The sequence below is a fragment of the Sus scrofa genome, chromosome 15 (assembly GCF_000003025.6).
Source record: "Sus scrofa isolate TJ Tabasco breed Duroc chromosome 15, Sscrofa11.1, whole genome shotgun sequence".
Classification (NCBI taxonomy): domain Eukaryota; kingdom Metazoa; phylum Chordata; class Mammalia; order Artiodactyla; family Suidae; genus Sus; species Sus scrofa.
This window is the reverse complement of record NC_010457.5, coordinates 38,790,232-38,815,184: the sequence shown is the minus strand read 5'-3', so window position 1 is coordinate 38,815,184 and position 24,953 is coordinate 38,790,232. Positions and strand designations below refer to the sequence as shown.

General features: G+C 40.1%; 1 protein-coding gene across 1 annotated transcript; it reads right to left on the bottom strand.

Annotated features, from left to right (window-relative positions):
- On the bottom strand, positions 12,544–24,580 carry SPCS3 (signal peptidase complex subunit 3). The gene is made up of 5 exons (XM_003133320.4): positions 24,268–24,580; positions 22,745–22,818; positions 20,420–20,496; positions 16,978–17,093; positions 12,544–16,010 (listed from the first exon to the last, which is right to left on the bottom strand). The coding sequence occupies exons 1-5, from the start codon at positions 24,408–24,410 to the stop codon at positions 15,878–15,880; spliced, it is 543 nt and encodes a 180-aa protein (XP_003133368.1). The 5' UTR covers positions 24,411–24,580; the 3' UTR covers positions 12,544–15,877.

Here is a 24,953-nt window from a genome sequence, read left to right as displayed (position 1 = left end):
TAAAACACAAAGATAGTCTGAGAAACATCTAAGGATACATAGACTCCTACAGGATATTTGTTTGAGAGACACGTCCTCACTTTTAGAAACGGAAGAAAATTTACCTCTTATAAGTTAAGCTTGTTTTACTCTGCTTTTATAAAATCTGCCTCAGCTAACAAGCCTGAAGCCAGCACTAGTGGCTGGATTAATGATTATTTGTTATTATAGCAGGAATGATTAAAAAGCACATTATTTCACACACATCTGCGCAAATACATACCATAAACCGCATGACATTTTTTATTCTAAACTATAGAGTGAAATTACAACCCTACATCAGTGTCAAGGAGGAATTTGTGCTTTCTCATTAAACTACAGATTATTTTACCACAAATGCAAACTTGTTACCTGCATGTCTTCCCTGTTTTCTCAAGTATTTCTCAGTTACACATTTTGGAAACAGAGTGTTTTGTTTTTAACTAAATGAGAAAATAAAAATTAATCATCTCTTGAGTACAGTGAGGCCTCAAGTCCCTGATAGGCTAATGGAGGATGGTTATTATTACAGTTCAACAAACCTGTCACTTTGACATCTTAACTAAAGGTGATTTCCCTGAATTCAGCGGGCCCTGAGCAGGTGAGGAGAAATGTGGACTAACTGAAGAGAATGAGCGCCACCTGCTGGATTATACGAGAAATGACAAGAAAGATTCAAATATGTAAATGCTCAGAATTAGCCATGCTAGAATCCACTGATGTCTGAGATCTGTAACAACAGAACAATGTTAGTATAATATAAATCCTGGGGAAGAAAGGTTAAAGGGGTGTAATGGGAGGGGTATAATGTGTGATTCTGCGCCTCTGTGTTACTGCAGGTCCAATCAAGGTAGCGTCACTCGCAGGGCAATTGTACAACATCTATGCACACTCGTTTCTGCTGCCTGTGATGTTCCACATCTTATTGTTGATTTCTGTAATCTGTGGCTTTCCATCACCTTGACTTGATCTCCTGAGTCTGTGCCAGCGATTAAATGAGCTTTGCAAATCTAGGACCAAACCGCTCCTTAGAATGCTCAAAACACAACTCAAAACCACCCCCCACCACTCCCCACCAAGTGGACAGAAACATAACATCAGACATTGCCATTCATCCCTTAAGTTGGGCTTTTTTTTTTTTTTTTTTCCATTTTAAAAGCTACCTCTTAAAGAGGTCATGGGATAACTCTTTATTGAGAACCTATCATGTTATTTCATTTAGGCTGCCTCGCACCTCCATGAAGTAGGTATATTTACCTCCTTTTATAGATAAGCTTAGTGTCAGAGAAAGGGAAAGATATGCAACTCATCCTTTGATTCTACCTGACTCCCAGGTCCATGCTTTTCACCGTAAAAGCTGATTCCAGGAACACGGTATTTTCCCATCTCCCAGTGCCACTTTTTAATTGCACGACTTTTATTGAAGACCATAGATGATGGTCCATACACACGGACCGAAGACTCTTAATCTTTACTCATAATTGGGTCCTGCTCTTGGACACTGTGTGTAAGCAAGCACTTTGTAAAGCTTGTATCAGAATCTTTCCTTTTTTTCTCAAGTACATTAAAATGTGGTCTGGAACCTCAGTTTCTTTATTTGTACAGTGATGGATAGGGACTAGGTAATTCCTAAGGTCTCTTCCGGCTGTGTCTTCACAGAAAAGAAACCTAAACCAAGTTGTTGGCTTCCTTATTATTTTGTAATCACACACTTGCAGAATCTTTACACATATATTGTACTCCTTATTCAGGCATTGAAAGAAGTGCTTTTTATTTTTTAGAATTTTGGTTTTGTTTACAATGTCTCATGGCAATTCAAGTGAAACCATTCAAGTACTCTCAAAGGCAGTCTAATTTTACTCACAAACACAACCACTCAAAACATTTTCTTGCCTGATTAAAAAAAATTGAAAATATGTAACCCCTACTCTTTTAGTAGTCCTCAAACGAAAACTTTTTCTCCTGAAAAGAAAAACAGCTGTGATCAAAACTCACAACACAGGTAAAAAAATGACCCAAAAAACTACTTTTTAGATAAAAATATCATTTCTATGAATTACAGTAAAAATAGCAAATAATCTCATACCAGCTCCTTAAGAAGTTAACAGGGTTTTCAAATTTCCTGAGGTTACAAGTGTGATTATTTTACTTCCAAAATGAGTAAAATCAGTTTGAACACTGTTTTAAATGTTGATGTAAAAGGGAAAAGTAACACGATATAAATATCTTCTAAAATTAGTCAAATTCCTGCGCTAAAAAATACAGCAGGTTGACTCTTGAACTTAATAGCACCATCTAGTGGAAAATAGCCAGAAGTGCTTTTTACTTTTGCTGTTCCTCCCAGCACCTGGTAACACCTAGCCTTCAAAGCATGGTTACCGCCTTCCTATAATAGGGATTTCTTTGCAACAAAAATGTTACATGCTTGAGAATAACTTAAACTTGTTTATGGAATAAAGCAAACAATTTACCTGAATATCGTAAAAACATAAATATCTAATTATGAGCTTATTCTTAACAACTAATCTCATCATAGAAGATGTTGATAAATGTTCCTATAAGGAGTTAAATTCTCTGTGTATGTGTGTGGGTGTGCATGGTTGCGTGCGTGCATGCATGTGTGTGTGTAAATCACTCATTCAATCATTTATTAGCAATCATCCTTAACTTTTTAAATTTTCTACCTCTGCCTCTGTGTGCTTATCCACAGCACTTTTTAAATTTTTTTTTAATTTTCTACCTCTTGCCTCTGTGTGCTTATCCACAGCACTCTTACATAACTCCCTGCTCTCCTTAATCTTCTGTGACTGAGATTACACTGAACCCCAATGTTAAACCAACTTCCTCTTTCTTGCTCTTGTCATGACTGTTGCTTCCTGAAATCCAGGCTACCTGGCTGATGCCACACTTACTTTGTACTGTTATCTATGTATTGATTACAAATAATGTTCCTGCTGAGAGATAGTCTCATAGACTAGCACTACATGAATCCATATGTTCCTTTTGTTCCCCCCTTATTTGCCAGCTCAGAGATCCTAGAAGCCTGTGCTGACCCTGAGACTCCAGCAGTCTAGGTCAGAGAACCTGATTACAAAACCTAAAGTCTCTGCTCTGGCACCTCCTTAGACCTTGTTGGATCATGAGTAAAAAAGAAAGACGCATTATTATTAAGCCACTGAAATTCTGAGGTTGTTTGTGGTTTCAGCATAACCCAGTCAATCTTGATGAAAACAAATGATGAGTTAACTGTAAAGTAGATAAGATAGCTCATATATCCATTTGACTGGATGAATAGAGAAACACCTTGATAGGCTGAGAGCAGGTACAGAAGGGCTCGCCCATTCTCTGCGAGGTGAAATCCCCACCTTTCCTGAGGCGCCCTATTGTCTGGTGGGTGCAGCCATTGCACAAAGGTTTCAGAGTCAAGGGATCTTTACCTCTCTGACCTCAGCTTCCTCCCTTGCTTGTCACGTATCTGTATGCACATTTCTGCTTGATAATTAAGACAGATAATTCTGTCAGAAGAGGAGCCTCATCTGAGCTAATGTGTCAATGCCAGAGGTGCTCCAAGGAGCCAGGCTGCTGTCTCCCAGTTCAGTGGCGTGCTCTTTGTCTCTCCTAGGGAACATGGCTCCCCTGGAAAGAGAGGCCTTTAGAGTAGAGCAGGCTAACAAGCCCCCAGAACAGAGACGACAAGGACAAAACTGCCGGTTGGTCAAAAGGTGGAAATGTGAAAGGTCACTTCAGTTCCCTCCGAGTCCTAGACCCCTGAGTAGGGCTCTAAGGGAGCAGCCTGGTTGTGAGTTCTGAGTATACACTGCATACTGCCAGAAGGTATCACCAACCGGCAGGGCGTTCTGTGTCAGGTGGCACTATAACTTTGTCTCCAAAAGCCACTCTGCCATTCAAAAACACCCACTGTCCTGGATAATGGGGTGAGACCAGTTATTCCATAAAAATCAGCCCCATTTCTTTTGCCCTAAAACAATTTCCTTGCTTAGAAATAGTGTCAGAAGGATAGGAAGACTGTGGATTAGGCATTTAGAAAGTTAGCAGCTGGCGTCAAAATGCAAATCTAGATTCAAAATAAGGGTCCAGCCAAGGGATGGCCACCTCTGCTCCATCCATATCAAAGCCCTTCTTCATACCGATTGGAACCCTAGGTGGCAGCACTGCTTCCCAGACCCTGGGGACAAGGTGCCAGAGTGGGCACGTCCCTTGGTCCACAAACGAGTGAAGAATGAGCAGTGGAAACAGCCACCTCTGGTTTGGCTGGTGTGGGATCTTTGTGGCTGAGCCCTCAGGAAGCTGATGTCCCCGCTACCATGGCCACTGTGTCCTGAACCCACTTGATGGAAACTGGAGCAGGTCGAGACAGAAGCTCATCCCCATACAAGCAGGCTATTCTCCACCTGGTTATCAGAGCTGCTTCCTCAGGGAGGCCCTTGGTGAGTACTTACGTGAATCACTAATGTCCTCACATCCTGGGCCGGTTCCTAGATGTCCTTTCCTATACTCTTCCCCAAGCTTGTCACCAGCTCACCAGTTTTATTGCGTGCAAGTGCTGACCCATCACCCAAACTGTGAGTAATTCCCCAAGAACTGGTGTCCATCCACACCTCTTGCACTCACTCTTTCCAGTGGATCATAAGATGTACTACTTAGATACCCAGTTCCTGAGATCTCCCTCACCACCTTCCAGAAGGCCACCTCTCGGTACTGTGGTCATATGGTGTGTCACTCCTGCCTAAGGCAGGATGTGACATAGAGGCATCTATAAACCACATTTGACTTTTCCCTTCTTCAGATACTTCTTGTGAGGTCACAGGTGTGGGTTGAGAGAGGGATGGATGGCAATGAGTTTACTAGTTGATTTGGGACTTGCCTGATCCCATATAATCCCTTCAATTAAATGTGGAGAGTTGTAATGATTTAAGGTTTAACAGATCAAACTTATTTTTGATGTGCCTCTCAAGTTTCATGATTACTGGCATTCAAGGCCCAATAGTGAGCCAAGAATTACTCTTGAAACAGTATCTCCTTTCTGAAGAGAGCAAGGCTTTGCTCCAAAACCTGAAGGGTATATACATTGATTCACCTCTTGGAGCCCACTCACCGCAGACTCCACATAGCGTCCCAGACAAACAGATTCTTGAAGCACCGCTAGATCCATCAGGACATTGGCAGAATTGCTTGCAGAGCACAATAGTTGAACTGAAGGATCTGCTTTTATTCTGGGCCACATTCAAGCTAAAGCCTTCGAATCACAGTTTATTCAGTATTTGTGTTGGAGCAGATGCTACAATATGGTACACATTGCCTCCTAAACCCAAGATGATGATATATGAAATGTTTAAACATGACAGATGTAATTTAATAAATAAGCAAGAACCAAGAGACATAAAAAGGGGTCACGGAAATTATAAAATAACAAAACAGAACTTTTACAATGATGGTGGAGGGTTGGACTTCCCATGTCGCTTACAACATAACTATTCAGTGTTGCTTCTACAGTGTTGGGGGGACCACAAAAGGCTGCCACTTTCCTTTTACTGTAAAAATGAAATTCTATCATGACCCAGATTTCTGGTTGCCTAGTCACTTCACAGTAGTGGTGGCCCCTGAAATTTGTGGGAAAGAGCTCCCACCCTCTGATAAACATGTATTCTATCAACCCGATAGCAGCAAAGCTCCAAATCAGTATTATATCTTATGGGATGGCGATAGAATTAGGCTCCTTGCTCATTAAATTGCAGCAGCAAACAAAATACTGGATGCCTGGAGACAAGACAGAAAAATCTACTTGAGTATAAAAGCAAACTTCTAGCATTCTCAGCTTATTAGGAGACTGAGAGAGAGAGAGAGAAACGTGATTACTAAATCATTAGCTCCATATAAGCATATAAGTTGCTATGGGCTGTGTTTTTGCCCCAGCCCATGTTGGGCATCATGTTGGCCTTGATACCCTAAGAAAACTCCAGCAGCAACACATCCCAGATGAAGTAAAAATAAATAAATAAATAAATAAATAAATAAATAAAAATAAAGTTGTTTATTTATTTTATGTATTCTTAGCTCTTGGGAACATATACAAAAGCTCCAAGGGAAAAAGGAAAAAGGACCAGAGAATTAAAACCTAAATGTGAAGAGTAACCAAAACCACAATTCAGGATTTTCTGGAAGGCAGAGTTTAGAATCAAGAGACTGAGCCCTGGGTTCACAGAATGGGGAGGAAGGGGGATCCCATGTTAAGCTACAGCCCTTGAAAACACCTAAGGTCAGTGGTCAGAACAATGACCTTGGCCCCCCAGGCAGAAGCAAATGCAAATCCCCACTGGAGGTAAATTTCACCAGTTTAGGTGCTCAGAATGTCTATGGTTGTGAGCTCACAACTTAAAAAATAAATAAGATAAAACCCCAAAACAACTAACCACCAAGACAAAAGGATAAACTACCGTGAGTGAGAATCAGCAGAAATTTTTTTCAAACGGTCTTCAGGAGTTCGAGTCGTGGCTCAGTGGTTAACAAATCTGACTAGCATCCATGAGGATGCAGGTTCAATCCCTGGCCTTGCTCAGTGGGTTAAGGATCCGGTGCTGCTGTGAGCTGTGGTGCAGCTCAGATCTCGCTTTGCTGTGGCTGTGGTGTAGGCCGGCAGCTACAACTCTGATTTGACCCCTAGCCTGCGAACCTCTAAATGCCATGGGTATGGCCCTAAAAAGAAAGAAAGAAAGAAAGAAAGAAAGAAAGAAAGAAAGAAAGAAAGAAAGAAAGAAAGAAAGAAAGGTAGGAAGGAAGGAAGGAAGGAAGGAAGGAAGGAAGGAAGGAAGGAAGAAAGAAAGAAAGGAAGAGTCTTCAGATATTAGAATTTTCAGATTCAAAATTTCAAAAAATGACAGCATGTGAAATGTTATAAAAATAAAAGATGGACTTTAATAAATGAGCAAGAACCAAGCGACTTAAAAAAAGGGTCATGGAAATTGTCAAAGAGCAAAGTAGAACTTTAAGAAATAAAAAATAGTAATAATTCTGTAAGTAGGTTAAATAGTGGATTAGACACATTTTAAAAGAGAATGAGTGGCCTGAAACACAGATCTGAAGAAAATATCCAGAATAAACCAAAGGAGAACAAAGAGAACCAAATATGGAAGAAAAGTTAAAGAACCTGTAAAGATGGAGTGAGGTGTAACATACATCTAATCAGAACACTACAACACAGAGAGGAGAAAGGATATATTTATTTTATGGCTGCACCCACAGCATATGAAAGTTCCTGGGCCAGGGATTGAATCTGAGCCACAGCTGTGGCAACGCTGGCTCCTTGAACCCACTAAGCTGAGCCAGGGATCAAACCTGCACATCTGCAAAAGACCTGAACTGCTGCATTCAGATCCTTAACCCACTGAGCAATGGTGGGAACTTCCCAATAGTTGAAGAGATAATTAGTGACAATTTCCCATTTCTATAAAAGACATAAATCCACAGACACAGAAAATACAATTTCTATCAAACAGGAAAGGAAAGAACTTAGCAGCAGCCAACAGAGAAAATGAAGAATAAGATAAAATGATTAGACTGATCAGTATTCTCAGAAGCTAGAAGATCAGGCAGATAGAGGAATAGGAGGATTTAGTCCATTCAGGCTGCTAAAACAACATATCACAGACTGAGAAGCTAATAAGTAACAAACATGTATTTCTCAGAGCTCTGGAGGCTGGAAGTCTGATCCAGGTGGCAGTATGGCCAGGTGAGGGCTGTATCCTAGGTCTAGACTTCTCCTGGGTCCTGACTGGCAGAAGCGAGGGAGCTCTCACTGGGGCCTCTTCCATAAGGACCTGACCCCTTTCATAGGACTCTACCCTCAGGACCTAATTGCCTCCTGGTCCCATCACCTTGGGCACTAGGATTTTGACATGAATTTCAAGGATTGGGAGTGGGGATCGGGACACAAACATCTAGCCTACAGCAAATGTCTTCAAAGAGTCGAGAGAAAATAAGTTAATCTGGAATTAATCACCTAGCAAAATTTTTCAACAACATGGTCAAAATGACATTTTTTTTAAATAAACAAAACCTAAGGGCATTACTACCATCATTTCATCGGCAAAGGAACCTCAAAGGATAGACTTCAGAAAGGTGAGCCAAGAGAGAGGTAACAGCAAGTCAGGCAAATAGTAAATATGTAAGTAAATCTAGACATCAATGTTTGCAGTGATGATGATGAGGGTGATGTCAAATTCATCTTATTAATTAAAAGAAAGCTAAAACAATGGCCCACAGCAACATGAAGTTCTCAAGCAGGTGAATATGGTCAAAGTGTGCTGCAAGAACTCTTCTAGATGCTGGGAGTACAGCTATGGGCAAAAACAAAAATTCCAGCTCCTGTGAAGCTTACTTACATTCTTTATAATTTACATTCTTAAGAATTCATTTGAAATCATTACCTTAAAAATCTGTTACACATGCATGGCAATATTTCAAGGTTTACACAATTAAAAAAAATCAATGAATTAAATATGAAATAAACACAAAAAGGCTCAACCAATTCAAAATAAAGAAACAAGCATAGAAACAAAAGGTTGTATAAAAAGGAGAGAAAAACCAATTAAAAGGTAGAGATCATCAGATTGGATTTTTTAATTTTTTCTTTTGTGATACATAATTTTTTCTTTTTATAGCCACACCCACAGCCTATGGAAGTACCTGGGCTACAGGTCAAATCAGAGCTACAGCTGCAGGCCTACACCATAACCACAGCAACATCAGATCTGAGCCACATCTGTGACTGTAGCTTGCAGCAACACCGGATCCTTAACCCACTGAGCGAGGCCAAGGATTGAACCTGAAACCTCATGGACACTATATTGTGTTCTTAACATGCTGAGCCACAATGGGAACTCCAAGATTGGATTCTTAAAATCCAGCTTTATACTGCTTAAAAGAGATATCCCTAAAACACAAGGACATAGTAGGGATGGAAGTAAAATGATTGAAAACTGTATCCTGTGGTGCCAAATAGCCACACTGTTTTCTATTTCCAGTTTGTAGTTCAGATTGCCCAGAAAACACCATTTTTTCCATACTGTTAGTGGGCTTTTTAATTTGATTTTCAATGACTTTAAAAAATTTACCTGTCTTGTTTCAGCAAGAGGGTATTTATTAGCAGTGTGCACACAGGTATGACAAGTTTGACTTCCACTAGTCCCATCCTTAATTTATCATTTTTTCCCTCACATTGATTTTCAAGGCTTGTCTATTTATGACACAGATATTGTTGTCTCTTACCTTATCACACTTACAGATTTTAGCAATTTTTAATGTGAGTTAAGAGAAAATGTGCATATTCCTGTGGGTCATTTTTCTTCATGTCTTTCAGTGTACACATCAGACAGCAACACTAGCTGCATGAAATGCTGGAAACCCTAGGTTTTTCGGAGCCGTCACCAGAGGGCACCAAAGCTCCGGTAATGAGCAAAAGAGGCACATTTGAGAAAAAGATATGACGGATCTGTTTCCCACAAGCTTTTCAGAACACATCTGGCCGGTTGCAGGGGGGGTGGTGTGTGTGGGGGGTAGGTGTGGGTGTGGGGGGGGGTAGGTGTGGGTGTGTGTTTGATTTCCACCTCACGAGGGTAAAATGACATACCAGGGATTAAGGTGTAGGCCCTGCACAGAGCACAGTGCCCAGCTGAAGGCTTTTTCAAAACCAAGATAGGAAAATTATATTGAGGAAAATTACTTCCCTTTCTAGTAATTTAATAGGTTACACTGAGCTTAAAATATTTCATACAGAATATGAATATATACGCAATTACATGAATAAGTTATACTGAATTCTTATAAGAAAATATACACAGGAATACATAAAGTACATAGTAAACCATTCTCCTGTGCCATCTCACTAAATAATTAAAGCAGTGATCCTCTGGATATATATCTGCTTCTTGTCCCTATTCGTCTTTGTAAAACTTCTTGGGCTGAGTGTCTTTCTTCTATCAACAAGCTCTTTATTACATGATTTCTAGCCAAGGGTACCTGACTCCTGTATTTCACCAGAAAATGTGAAGCGACCATAAAGTTGGATGGCACCTAGTGGTGAGCAGGAACCAGTGTGTGTCCTGGTGATGGACACTGGAGTGGACTTTGGAGCCAGCAGGACCTGCGTTCAGTCCCCTCCTAGTCTGATCTTGAGCTAAATTTCCGGAGCCTGCTTTTCCACACATCTATCACCTGTCCTGTTCCTTGGATGCTCCAGGAATTCTTGCCTCTGGTCCCTGCTGCTCCCGAGATGAGGATTTCTCCCTGACCTGATACCCACCCATGCAGCTCACACTCTCACAGCCCTCAGGTACCACCCTGCACCCAAATGTACCCTATTCTCTTCCCTGATTATTTTCTTCCATTGTAGGTATGACACTTGATATAGCTTGACTTCCTGATTCTCCCCACTGGAGGGAGAGCCCCATGAGAGCAAAAACTGTCTTCCACTTGGATCAGGGCCCTGGCCCTAGCGACTAGAACAGTGCCTGGCAAACAGGAGCACGACGGATGACAGATGCATGTGAATAATGAATGACACCCAGGTATGTTATGACTGATCACAATGTTTATAAATCTCCTGGCATACAGTAACCAGTAATATGTAATCACTGCTATGATGAAATTCTTGTTACAGCCTCTTCAATTTCTCGATTCTTATTATAATTTGCACTTTTCTGAAGCAAGGGGTCTTGACACTGATTAACTAGGTAACCCTCTTTTTTTCTTTGAATGACTTGGAAGGAGTAAATGAGCATTTCGCCATAGCCCAAAGCTGTACTTTGTGAAACCTGAGTGTTATGGGTGTTGCATGAGTGTGTCATAAAGCACACTGATATAGAAACACCATCTAGCAGGTTGCCCTGGAGGCCTTTTCTCGCATGTAGTGGGTCTTCCCGACGGGAAGTGACTGACACAAGAGGCCTTAGATTGGGAAGGACTGCTCCCATTGGCCTCAGTGATTGCAACCAGGTACCAAAGCTCTAATTTTATCCTGGAAGGCCTTCAACATCAATGATTTAGCACTTAATGCAGCTCAAGGAATATGGTGCAGGAACAGGTAAGATCATCTGCTGGTTAAGATGTTTTTCCAGCAATGCTATGGGCAACTTTTTCTCCTGGAGTTCACGGCACACACCATGGCCGGCCGCTCCACCACCACCAGCTCTGCTGAGCCTGGACAGAGCACACAGACCACTTCAACACCAAGTTCCTTAGGTTTCCACTCAGAGAGGCTCCTCAGCCTTCCTGGCCCACTGCACCTGTCAGGAGAGTTTTGGCAGAGGGATTGAACGTGACAAGTGACCCCCACCTCCCACCCACTTTCCTGTATTTATTTTGTCAGTAATAGTCACTGCAATCACATTTTACTCCTTGACTCTGTAAGAAAAATCTTAAAGGCAGGGCTGAGAACAGCCAGCTTTACTATACCATAAAAACAAAAGAAAAACAAACTTTCCAAGCACATAAAGTGCTTTGAGGTGCTGTCCGTATCAGCATCCACCCCACCCCAGGGTGTAAGCCCATTAAAGATGCTGGGTAAACCACACAAATTAGTCATAAAACTGGTGAAATCCAAATAAAGTCTGGATTGTACCAATTTCCAGGTTTAGATACTGAGGTACAGTTATGGGAGATGTTATCACAAGGAGAAGCTGGGATTAAGAGTACAAGGACCTGTCCGTGCCAGTTTTGTAACTTCCAGTGAACTATAGTAATTTTTCAAGGATTAATAAAGGCCTTTAAACAACATATTTAGTTTCCTCCATTCACCATCCTTTTCAAAACTGAAAATATTGTTAAATTACTTACCAGAAATGTATTTCTAATTAGCAGACAACTTTTAGAACCTATTAATGGTATTGTAGGAATATCTCATTATCAGAAAAATGATCAGGGATTATTAGGTAGACAAAAAGCCACTGGGGAGAAATAAGGAGGCAATGCACTGATTTTAAATAAAAATAAATTATTTAGCACTTTGTAGAAAAAGATGCTGTGTAAAGAAATGTTTAATTTCTTGACTGCTATGGTGTATTCAGGTGTAAAGAACTGGCGGTCAGTAAACTATTCATCTTTAAGTTGAAAGTTATAAATGATGGGACATTATTATATAATATATAACATGTAATATACAATAACCCAGCTGAGTATTCTGGCCCATTTCTTCATAAGCTGAACAGGCACCTTGAGATTTTTTTTTTTTTTTTAAGTCAAGCCTGTGTGCTGACTTTACGAATCTTTCCCACAGGCACCGCACCGCCCCCAGGGCCCTCATTATTGGGAGCCTGGCGCTGGGAAGACCAGGTCTCCGCAGCAAGGGCAGGGGCAGCCCTTGCCTAGATGAGGCCATCCATTCGGGCCTGAAAAGAAAGAAGAATCTCTAAGGTCCCCAGGAGCTCACGAAGGAAGAGGGCAGCCATCACAGAGGAGAGCATTAACTGCAAAGTGGTGTCCTCAGCCTGGCCACATTACAGAGACAGTGACTTCATTCAGCATCAGTATTTATTGGGCACCCATCATGTGCAGAGCACTGTGCTAGGCGCTGGGGAAGATACAAGGATAAAGTCAACAGACTGCCCTCAGAGAGCTCACAGTCTAGTGCAGAAAGATTTGAGTGTGACTAGCCTTCCCCGCCCACCTCACATTAAAAAAGAAAAAACTCCAGTTTACTCTTAGACTCGGATTCATCCATTTCCTTTTAGTTCAGCAGCTTCACATTTAAAAAAGCATAAATCTGAAAATCTTTTAAAATGCATACTCTCACTTGTAAACAAAATGCATTTTCATTAGAAAAACACTGAACATTTATTGCAATTAAGAAAATCCTCAAACATATCTTCAGTATTTTCACGTTTTCATCATTTTGTAAAGTGAACAGTTTCTGAATTGCATCAAAACGTGCAACAACTTTTTTGAAATAGAACTCTTTAAACCACTTGGAATCAACATGAATGAAAGGTACACAGGCCATCTGCTAAAAGCAAGGAAAGCTTCTGAAATGGATGGATGTTTACTACCAAACTTCACAGCTTGTTTTCTTCCCCCGTAAACTCATTTGATGTCCAAAGCATCAAAGTATTTCCATTAACCTATACTCCACAGATGTTAAGCTTTGGATCACTAAGCTTTAGATAGAATAGTGAACAAATAAATATTCCTTACAGCCTTAAAGCCCACCTCTTAGTGTGTTACTAGGCTAGCCAGACCCACCAGAGCTGTCAAATGATTCCAGGGCGGAAACTCACAGTAACCATTCCTATTACACCGTAAGGAATTTCTTCAGTTTTCTGTTATTTCCCTTTAAGCACGAAGGAACCAAATGCAATCAATGAAGGGAGTAACAAAATACTGATAGAGCTGTTTGTCTAGAGAAAAGGGCCATGTAAGCAGCACATCTTAAAATTGACTCATTTCTAAACTACTTTAATAAGTGTCTTGCAATTATTCTCTTTCCCCAGGATCACCTCCTCACTCAGATATTCCTCCTCATTCTTAGGTTTGTGTAAGTATGAAGCCTCAGGTCTTTGTGGAGACTGTAAGACTCATGAAAACACTGACATTAAAATAGACGGTACAGTTACCAACTAAGCAACAGGTTGGTAGAACTTCAGTGAACCTGCAAAGCTGCACACCCAAAAATGAGCTCCTGAGAGGAGTTCTTATTCCCACTTTGGGCATCTTATCCTGAGCAGCTTCCCTTACGTAAAAGCAAAAAACTATTTACCCTTCATTCAAATGAGCCTTTCTACTATTCCTCAGCAAACTCCAAGAGCAGGTAGGCACAGACTGAACAATCACTGAGTTAAATCTGTTCATCTCCAGCAGACACAGATCCAGGCCCTCGACCCGCCAAAGCCACAGGCTCACTGCATGTCCCTTTGGGGAGAACACACCCCAAAGAACACACATCTTTAAGCTGTGACAGTGGCCAATTTTAAGTTTCCTTGTCTGGTATTTGTACAAACTACATGGGGTTAAATTTCTGGATGTAGATTCTAACAAAAACGAAGTCAGATCAATACGAAGTGTATGTTAATTCACCTTGCTGTCTTTACATTACTAAGGTGCTTTTCTGTTCAATCTTTCTTGCCCAACAAGTACAAGAATTTTATAGACTTGTGGGGTATAAAAGAACCATTATTTAATTTAACTAGTCCAACTTTCTCATTTTAGACATAAAGAAATGAAGCCCTGAAAAGTTTAATAAAAATTTGGGAGCCAAACTCAGTGCAGTATTCAGGATACCTCTGACTTCACAGGAACACATGTCCTATAACTGATATAACTAAAGGGAGCTGTTATTTCACATGAACTAAGTATAACAAATGTTATTCTTAGGAAACATTAGCCCTTGGTGGTCACTGCTGACAGTGCACCTACAGTGTGTGGTTTTGCTTTTCAGGGTGACTGATTTGTAGCTGCTTCCTTTGAGGATGTTTGTTTGCCCACTGCAGGAAAAAATTATGTTAAATATGATCATATAATCAATCTCTAAATTATTTTTAGATACATTTGGATTCTTACACTCTTAACATGAATAAAATTTATGTAGAGAAAGAGTGAGATATTACCTCTATATAAATTGTTGGCAACTTGAAAATTAGTCACTTCCATACAGGATGGGAAACCTCTGGTGGGTAATTCAAAGGGCATCCAGGGTAACAAAAAATATATTGAAAATTATATAAGTGAATTTTGATTAGTCTGTAATCTGAGGTATAAAGGAAAGGATATAATCAGAGAATTAGATCATAGTTTAAGATCAGATGTTCAAAAACGAATGAAGATGCAAGGGAAGAGATAAATGAGAGTTCAAGGGTTAACTCTCTTCCTTGCTAGCTAGGTAATAACCTTGAAGCAATTCAATGAACTTCTGGGTTTCAGTTTCTTTATCTGCAAAGAGCTAACATTTGTACTACTTACCTCATTAGATTCTGAGGATCACATACAGTAAAATACATGAGTGCTTGTAAATGGAAAAGCACACCATTTTAGCAAAATATGGAACTAGAAAAAAATCTTAGATAATTACCTCTCAGTGGCACTAGGCATGCTTACCAGAACAAATTTAACTCATAGGATAAACCATGCATTTTTAACTTCCAGTGGCAATGTTTAAAAAAAAAAAAAAAAAAAAAAAACACACACACACAGACATAATACCAAGGAACTTTTTTTAAAAAAGCACTGAGAAACACACATTGGATTGACTTAAGAGACTTTAAAATGATTTAGAATGATTTACAGCATGTAAAGAGGTATTTAGTCTTTAGTGGAGCAAGTTGCCAGTCTCCTATAAGAAAACCAAGCATTGTGGGCATTCTTTAGACAAACGGAATAAAATTCCATCACTTTTGGCTATTTTGTAAAACAGACTTCTCAACAACTTAATTTTTCCAGTATTTAGACATACCCTCAAAGAGCTAAGAGAGAATGTCTGCTTCTAAATCACACCCAATGTGAACCTGCATAAGTGCAAAGCACAGGGTTCCTCTAACTCCACAGGCACCAGAAAGGTTTAACTGCCCTTCATGCTCACTTCATATTCCATAAAGAATAATGGAAATACAGGGAATACTTCAAATATAAATATTTTACAAATCCTTATGATACTCCACTCTAGTGGCCTTTGTTTCTGTTTGTAAAATTAAGTTTAAGTAGCACTTTAATCTTTCCCTTCAAATATGCCTTTTGATGTTCACTCTTGTGCCCCCCCCCAAAAAGTTAACAACTAAAAACAAATGAAGATGCAAGGGAAGAGATAAATGAAATACGATTCATTAGGTATAAAAATATGTTGTTTCAAATTCAGAATAATTTAATAACTCTTCGTTATTTCATATGTATCTGGAAATGGGACAGACACATGTCCTGATCCTGTCACAAGAGGTAGAATTCCAGCATTTGGTACAACATTCCAAGATAGGGTTAAAGTGACATTCCTGTTTCCCCTATAAAAAGATAATAAACATATAATAAACACATGTCAGCAGAAACATTTGTAGTTCAATAAAAAGTTTTAATTCAAGTACTGAGGCATCAAATACTTTATTTTTTACCAGCTATTCTTAATTGGAATTCTAATCTACAAACTAGCCTTCTCAAGTCTTCTGAAATCCAGAGCAGTGCTGAAGAACTCCAGCGTTCTCACTGCAGGTACCCCGTGAGGACCTGCCTAAACTCACTTCTACAGTCACACTATTCCAGCTATCAGCTAAAAAGCTGTTAAGTTAAACACAGAGAATATAGTGAGCTTTGAGGAAGAAATCAGAAGACAATTATTTGAAACCTAACTGTATCATTATCTAGCTGGGCAAGCTTGAACAAATCACAATCTCTCATGGCTGGAAACTTTTCATCTGCAAAACAGGGCTGGTTAAAAAAAGCTCTCCCCTAAAATCCTTTCCAATATTAACCCACAGAGTTTAAGGGCTAAAACTGACCCCAAAGATCAATTATTCTAATTCCTTCATTTTGTGTAACAGGAAACTGAGGTTCAGAGAAGTGGATCAAAATGAGAAACCACACTGTCTCCTCATTAAGGCTTGGATGGCAAGTCCCTCACGCTGCCTAGGAGCCCTTGAGGATCACATACCACCCGGTGTCAGCAAGCCCAGGTTCTAGGTCCCCAAGGGCAGAAGCCACAAACTAATACGTTTCCCATAATGCGAGGGAACTGAGCTTATATTAGACCCCAGTTTGCAAGGCAGTTATTTCACCATCTTCCAATTCAGATCTGCATAAATGTTTTTCTTCTTTCAATTTTCCTCTTTTACCCTCTAAGATTTTTCTTTAAAATAAAAATGCAAAAAAAAAAAATAAATAAATAAAAATAAAATAAAATAAAATAAAAATGCATCACATCTTTCTCTCCCCTTTACACATCATTACATGTAAAAATGACAAAGAATTGCTCACTTGAGACCATTTCCATCGTCAAAGAAAAAATACTTTGTTTTCATATCTTTCAACAGCAGCTTCGGATTATCACCCCTCAGAACAATCTTGTCCCAAAGGACAACTTGGTTCAGGGCCTACATTAAAATGAAAATTAATTAGATAATTCATCAGAAATAGCACTTCAAAAGTACTAGTAAGCAAACAGTCTAATTTACATGAACGATTCCAACTCTGACGGAACTGATAAAAATCTTACAACAGACGAAATGATTAACAAAGGGGAAGATATATAAGAGGGAATCAAACTTGTCTTGCACAAAAGAAAGATACGTCCCTAAAGGAAATCACTCCTTCTGTTAAGGCAGCTATAATATTTGGAGCTCTCAAAGCTTACTTGGTACAAGGTTTTAGACTTAGGTTCTCCCCAGGGTGAGGCCACAGGAGAAAACAGAAACAATTAGAATCCCTGGAAGGGAGGCTTTCTTTTAAATCACTTTCCCCTGTAAAATTTCTGAGACCCTCCAACTCAATGTGGACCCTGCATGATGCCAGGCAAACAAAGAGAACTGATGAATCTGTGTGTCTCGCACTGTTAGTACAGGTCACTGCTGTCAGACCAGTGCATGAAAACTAATGTTATCGCCAAGGTTTTAAATCATCAAGCAATCACTAAAGAAAGACTTCTTAACATTTTTCCCTTTAAATTGAGAAGTTAGACAATCCTTTTAAGGCACTGTTTTGACATATCACAAACAAGTTCTATTTGGGAAATTAGGGAATTAAAATGAAGAAAAAACTACATTTGTAACCACTACTAAATCCCAAGAAATTTGTTCTTATTAAGCTATCATCCATCAGCTTGTGAGGCCAACTGCTCAGCAGTGGTGACTACGTTAACTGAAAAGCAATGTGGAAAAATTCATTTCTAAAAGGAAGTTCGAATCTTCACCTTAAAGCCTCTAACATTAAACAGAAACATCAAGACTGAAGAACACTAAATCAAAGATATGCCAAAGTAAAGTGACTTTTCATGTGTATTTATTCATTCACCAAAGCAGTAATCTGCCAAATTCCAAACTGTATCAACTTACTAGTCATGCTGAAGTAAACCAGAATTATGCATATAATTTAAGTATATCTGTCACCAAGAAATCTGGATCATTTGCTGAGACTTCCTGAATAATTCTTGTGTTTACAGTTGTTACTCTTCAGAACACCTTTTTCTAACTATTTAACACTTTGTTGATTCTCAAGGGATCAAAACTTATTCAACCAAATATTCCTAGTGCCTTAACAAAATAAAATATATTCCATAAAAGATATGCTCAAAATAAATATATAATGAAGTGCTAAAAATTTCAGATGACTAATTAAAGCAATTAACAGTTAAAGTTGATTCATTTGTCAACCCCTGAAAATGAACACAATTCAAAAACAATATAGAAGTGGACTCTAACTACAAATTAGATGCAAATTAACTACAGGGATGCTAATAACAGACCATAAGGGCAACACAAGTAAGAACAACACAGAAGCACATTTTAATTCCAGATTTCGCCTTCAGAGTTTGATTCACATATCAGAATCATTCATTTTATACTTTCAGGACCCAAGAAGATTTCTGTTTTAGCAATATGCTATATAAATCTCAACCCTTACTCTATCTGCAACAAAAGCTCTACATCAGACTGGACTAACAAATTTCAGTCACAAACTAATAGTTTTAATAGTGTTACAACAGCTTTTAATTATAAAACTTCTGACAAACTAATTTATTAAAAAGACTACTTTTTTTTTTTTTTTTTGCTTTTTAGGGCCACACCCATGGCATATGGAGGTTCCCATGCTAGGGATCTAATTGGAGATACAGCCGTCAGCCTATGCCACAGCCACAGCAATGCCAGAACCGAGCCATGTCTGCAACCTACACCACAGCTCACAGCAACAGCTCACATCATGTATTAAAAAAGGAAAATAAAACATTTAAACGAATTTTTAAATAACCCAAGAGCTGATTCACAAATTAGTCACCTTTAGATAACAATATATCCGGGTAATGAGACTTGTAGCTTAGCAACATCCTTTCAAATCTTATCTAGAAATGGTCTCCAAAGGTGTTTTTTTACTCTTTCTTTGTCTTTTAAGGGCCACACCTGCAGCCTATGGGAAGTTCCAGGCTAGGGGTTGAATCAGAGCTGCAGCTGCCGGCCTACACCACAGCCCCAGCAACAACGGATCCAAGCCGCATATTCACCGCAACACCTGAGCAGTGAGGCCAGGAATCAAACCCTCATCCTCATCCTCATGGATACTGCTCAGATTCTTAACCCACTGAGCCACAATGGGAATTCCTCTCCAAAGGTTTTCGATCACAAGTTGTTCTAAACACCAACCCTAAACTATGCATCTTTATTTACCAATTACATGTATGACACACATTACTATTACTAGATTTATCAGCATTGATAGTGAATGTAAATGTGCATTTCAAATAGTCTTCTCAACTAATGTTGAATTTTCCTCAGCCAACTATTTATTAGATCTTGTCTTTTAATCCGTTAATGTGGTCAGGCAGAGTGGAGCAGACTTAGCAGCTCAGCTGTTTTCCTGGTGCTCACATGTGCTTGGACCACTAGCATTCCGCTCAATCTGTGGTTTCCTCGCAGGAATCTTTTTAAGCCATTTTTCCATTTGTGAAGATTAGTTTATTTAAAACTAAATAATATAATCTCAAGCAAAACTTTGCAAAATGATGAAAGAGGATGAACAAATGTATACGGATAGTTGACCTCTTGCCTACAGAACTGCTCTTCTTCCTCCAAAGTATCTGCATGTTTTAGGAGGCATGTGACCATTTGCTTGAGGACCGAGTATAAATATCAATCAGTCCATATAGCAAGCATCTCAAAGTTTAACATCTTTTTCCTTTTATTTTAGTTGTTGTCATTAAAAAATTTTTATTATAGTATATTTGATTTACGAGATTGTGTATTTTTATTTTGAATGTTTCTGTACTTTTATTATGAATATTTTGTACTTTTATTCTGAACTGAGAAATACATAAACAGAATTTTGGTTTCCAGTTCAGAACATGAGGAGCTTGGAAGTTGCCACTCCATTCTAACATCAAGTAAAAAGCTGAACAAACTGAAAAACCGTCAATTCTTCTCAGATCTTAAGAAAAGAAATAGTAGTTCCTGTTTTCCTTATATACCTATGACTTACCTTGCTTGCACCCCATTCTTGGGGACCACAATACAAGACAACTGTAGAAACAGAGAAACAAAAAAGACAGAAGCTACCAAAGGAGATAGTTTTCTTAGTAGAGTCACCTGTCCATGAACTTGTGAATTTTATTAAATTACTCAGGTCAGATTATTCTGAATATATAAACTTTATATTCTTTCCTAGAGGATAAAGTTTCAAACATCTACTAAAATACTTCCATACATATACTTACATTATTTTTTGTTGAATATTCTGCTGATAAATAAAGAAACAACTGCTTAACATTCCAATCAAATATATTTTCTAGATGTAAATAAATTAAGGAATAAATAAATCATAGAGCAGCATACAACTTTAAAGCCAATTTTAATTATTTTTAGTTATTCATAGCAATAATGACATTAAAAAAAAAAAAAAAAGAGGAGTTCCCGTCGTGGCGCAGTGGTTAACAAATCCAACTAGGAGCCATGAGGTTGCGGGTTCGGTCCCTGCCCTTGCTCAGTGGGTTAATGATCAGGCGTTGCCGTGAGCTGTGGTGTAGGTTGCAGACACGGCTCGGATCCCGCGTTGCTGTGGCTCTGGCGTAGGCCGGTGGCTACAGCTCCGATTCAACCCCTAGCCTGGGAACCTCCATATGCCGCGGGAGCAGCCCAAGAAATAGCAACAACAACAACAACAAAAAAGACAAAAGACAAAAAAAAAAAAAAAAAAAAAAAAAGAAAAGAAAAGAAAAAGGAAATGTGGCCCAGAAGCATACTGGGCCACTAATTAAAAAAAAAAAAAAAGTAAAAGAAAACATGTAAAATTCAGCTTATCCCAAAGTCAAAAACATCAGTGAGATTATCAGCTCCTGCTCCTCTAAGCATTACTAACTCAGATACGTTCAATAATAATAACCAAGAAACATGAAATTTAGTTTTCTGTAAAATCAACCAAGTCTAAAAGAAAGAGGTCTTAAGATTCAAGCACAGATGATTCCACTGGAGTTCTAGAGTATAACCAACATATCACAATATAACCTAATGTTATACAGAAGTGAACTAAGCTCAATTAATTAAATTAAGTACAGTAAACTGTACATGTTGCTTTTGAACACAGGCCCAAGATGTCTCAACCAATGAAGTGCTTTAGTAAGAGTCCACAGCTGAATACCAGTGTTGTTTCACCCCTTTACCAGAGTGGGGGCGGGGAACTCACCAGGATTAATTATAAGACTGGTGTCACTGAGAAACGAACTGAGTTAATGTTTGGATTTCATTAAGCACCATAAGGAAATGATTATGTCTTTTTATTACATCCATTTCCATACTAACAACTACATGTTCACGTTATTGTGCTCTTGGATAAGATCTGTGTATTCACTTAGAATCCCTATTTTAGAACTTAGAAATCTTGGCTATCTTCTTATAAGAACAAGTACAATTTCAAGTTTTAGCAGCCATATTAAGAAACTCTACAAATGATAAGATTGAGAATACATAATAACTGAGATATCAGGAAATTTCCCTATAACTGCCCAGATACACAAGTTCCTACTATCACACTAGACCCCAACTCCCACTCACTAGCTTAAAAAAAAAAAAAAAAAAAAAGACTTGAAGATTTAAAAGCAGAAGTTTAATATAGGACTTTTCTGATGGTCTACTCTATTTCCTAAAAAGGTGCCTACAAAACTAATTCCTAGTCTATTTCTAAACCTAGTAATTATTTTCTAAAAAATAAAGTTAAAACTAATTTCAGGGTAGTAAAGAGGCATGTCAGATAAACTTCCCAGGTACATAACCTGCTTCCATTCTTCAAACAACTGTTTTACACAAATTGAGACAGTTCAACCTCCATAACCAATTTTAATCCCAGGGTTTTAAAAAGGCAGGTGAGATCCTAAAAGCAGCAGAGAACAATGCTGCCAATGTGGTAATCTTTGACCTTTGAGAAGATACAACTGGCCAAAATCAAAAGGTGGAAATTCAGAATAAAGAGAAAATATTTAAATATTTTTAAGTAACTCTTGCAATTGTTAAGATTTCTCTGAATTTCATTATAAAAGCACTTATAAAAAGAACTATAATGGCAAAATGCTAATACGGTTTACTAATAATCATCTGGTAACGACCTGAACCATAGGAGATGCAAATCACTTTTTTACATATGTTTCTCTCTGCTATCACAAAATATGCATATATTCTTTAAGACTGTACGTGAAATACTACATCTAGGTAGGCTGAGTTCTGGTAACATTCTTCTTTAGTCTCAATGATCTAATTTCATTTTCTTTCCAATATATAGATTCAAACTCTCCTGTAGCTTTAGATCTATTTACTGTTTCTGTGAAGATTTAAAGTGTGTTCACACAATAATAACTCATGAATCTATAAATAAGTTTCTTTAAGGTATGAATGAGGAGATATTAGCATGATTATACCGATGAAAACATAGGCACAGAAATTTCCAAGGTTTGACTGATTCAATGAATAAACATACTTACTGCCCCCCAATCACTAACATGTATATTATCAAACTAGAGAGAAATCAATGAAGTATTTTCTGAAAAGGATATCAGCAGTTATATCAAAAGTAATGAATCCAAGATCACTTCTTTCTCTAGGTCCAGTGAAGTCTTCTACATTTTTTCTAGAAGTAAAGATAATAGTTTTACCATCCTTCCAACATAACAGCATATAAAATTCACAAAATTCTTCACATAAAGTGAAAGACAGGGGTCTAATTGTATGCACATCTGAAAAAACAATCCCACAAAGAAACAAGTAAAAATCAGAAAAATTTATGTGAAAACAGGATAAACATCTTAATCCACTATGAAAATGGGTCATCAGCTACTTTCATTTAACCTAAAAGAATCCCTCACAAAACCCAGGGAGCAGATTAAAAACTATTCATAGAAGGTGTAAATACTTGATGTCAAGTGATTTGGTCCAACGGGTAGAAGGAAATTACTACAAGGTGGTGTGTAATGAACATAAAATGAACAGCTGTATTTACTGAGCACTTACTAAGTGTCTGGGTCAGGTCCACTACATATTTTTCACAATTATCTCAATCCTCACAACATGCCCACGAGTTAGACAAAAGGAAACGAAGGCCCAGAACGGTAAGAAACTTGCTCAAGATTCTCAGTAGCTAACAGCTGTTCCGTGTTCACAATGCGCCAAGCTCTGCTGATCCCTCCCAGAGCAAGGAACAGCCGTGATTGCCAGCCTGGGTCTATTTCAATCTAAAAAAAAATAGTAACTAACAAACATCAATATAGGAAAGGGTAGAGTAGGGGACAGCTCTGAGATAACTGGCTGGTTGACAATTCTGACTTAGAAATAAAACTAAGGTTGAAGGAGAGCGCACATGGAAGAAGGCATACAGAAGCCAGACAAGAGAGCGGGGATGGGGGGCGGAAATAGCTAGAATCGAAGAAAAAAGTGCTAGAGAATAAAAATTAGAAAGGAAAAAAAATAGGCATTAGCGAAAGGACAATGTCATTTCAAAATTCGACTTGGGACATTCTCCCAGATGTACTAAAGCAACCGGCCCTTCAAAAATAAAACTGAAAACACGTCTTATCAGGGCACTGGGATGCCCAGTCCTCTCCGGGCATCCCAACCTCGGCCGCCAACTTGGCAGCCGCAGCGAGTCGGTGCTGCGAGGAAAGGCCCTGGGGAGGGGCTGCGGGCCGGGCTCGGATCGGGTCGGGCTGTGGGCAGCCCGGGGGTGGCTGCTACTGGACTCCGGCGCAGGGCCGGAGGCGGGAGGCGGGGAGCGGCGCCCGTTTTGCTGTTGTGTTGCTCCCTCATTGGCCCGCGCGGGCAGAGGGAAGTGAGGAACAGGAAGGACGCAGAGGCACCGGCCGGAGTAACGCTCAAAATTAAAATTTAAGAGCAAGCCCGGGAAGATGAGGCGGAGGGTGGGCGCCGAGGGGGGACCGGGGAGCTGCGGGTTCCGCCCGGCTGGACACTGGGGAGCGAGGGTCGCTCGGGAGGGGCCCCGGGGAAGCGCAGACGCCCGGCTCGTCGCCCCGCGCGGCCGCCCGGTCTCGGCGCCCGCCCGCCGCCCGGCCTCGGCCGCACTCACAGCATGATCCGAGAGACGTGCAGCCGCACCGGGACGCTCCGGTCTTTGAAGGCGGTGGTGATGAAACAGCCGAAAGTGAGCGCCGCCATCACGCTCAGCGAGAAGGCGAACAACGAGTTCGCCCGCGACAGCACCGTGTTCATCGCGGCGGACGCCCCGAGCCCCGCTCCACACGCACACCCGGGACCCCGTTCCGGCCGCGGACCGGCTCCCAGCGATCCGCGCCGCCTGCGCCGCGCGTTCCGGGGGCGCGCCGTCGCGGCCCCGCCTCCTTTCCGGTCCCGCGACGCGTGCGAGCGCGCCCCCGCCTCCCAGACACACCCACCAGCGGGCGGGACGAGCCGAACCCGCGAGACTGAGCCTCAAGCAAGCCCGCCCCTCCTTGGCGCCTCCACCAATCAGCGACGAGCAGGGGAGGTGCTGGGCTTTGCCGCGGAAGGGCCACCTTCTCGGTTCTCCTCTGGCCTCCAAGCCCGTCAACCTTCTTTCTCAGGCCTTTTTCAAGCGGTCTGCGTCTGTGGCCTCTTGGGTGCTTAGGTGCCGTCGATTTGCACCTAAAACCCTCAGCTAAGCAAGGTAGTTTGCTGTGTGTCCCGACGTATCGCGTTTGGAAGCAGCACTCTCCAAAACCCCTGGTCTTTTGTCACACCTGGAGTTAGAACTTCAGCTTTTGGGAGGGCTTAGAG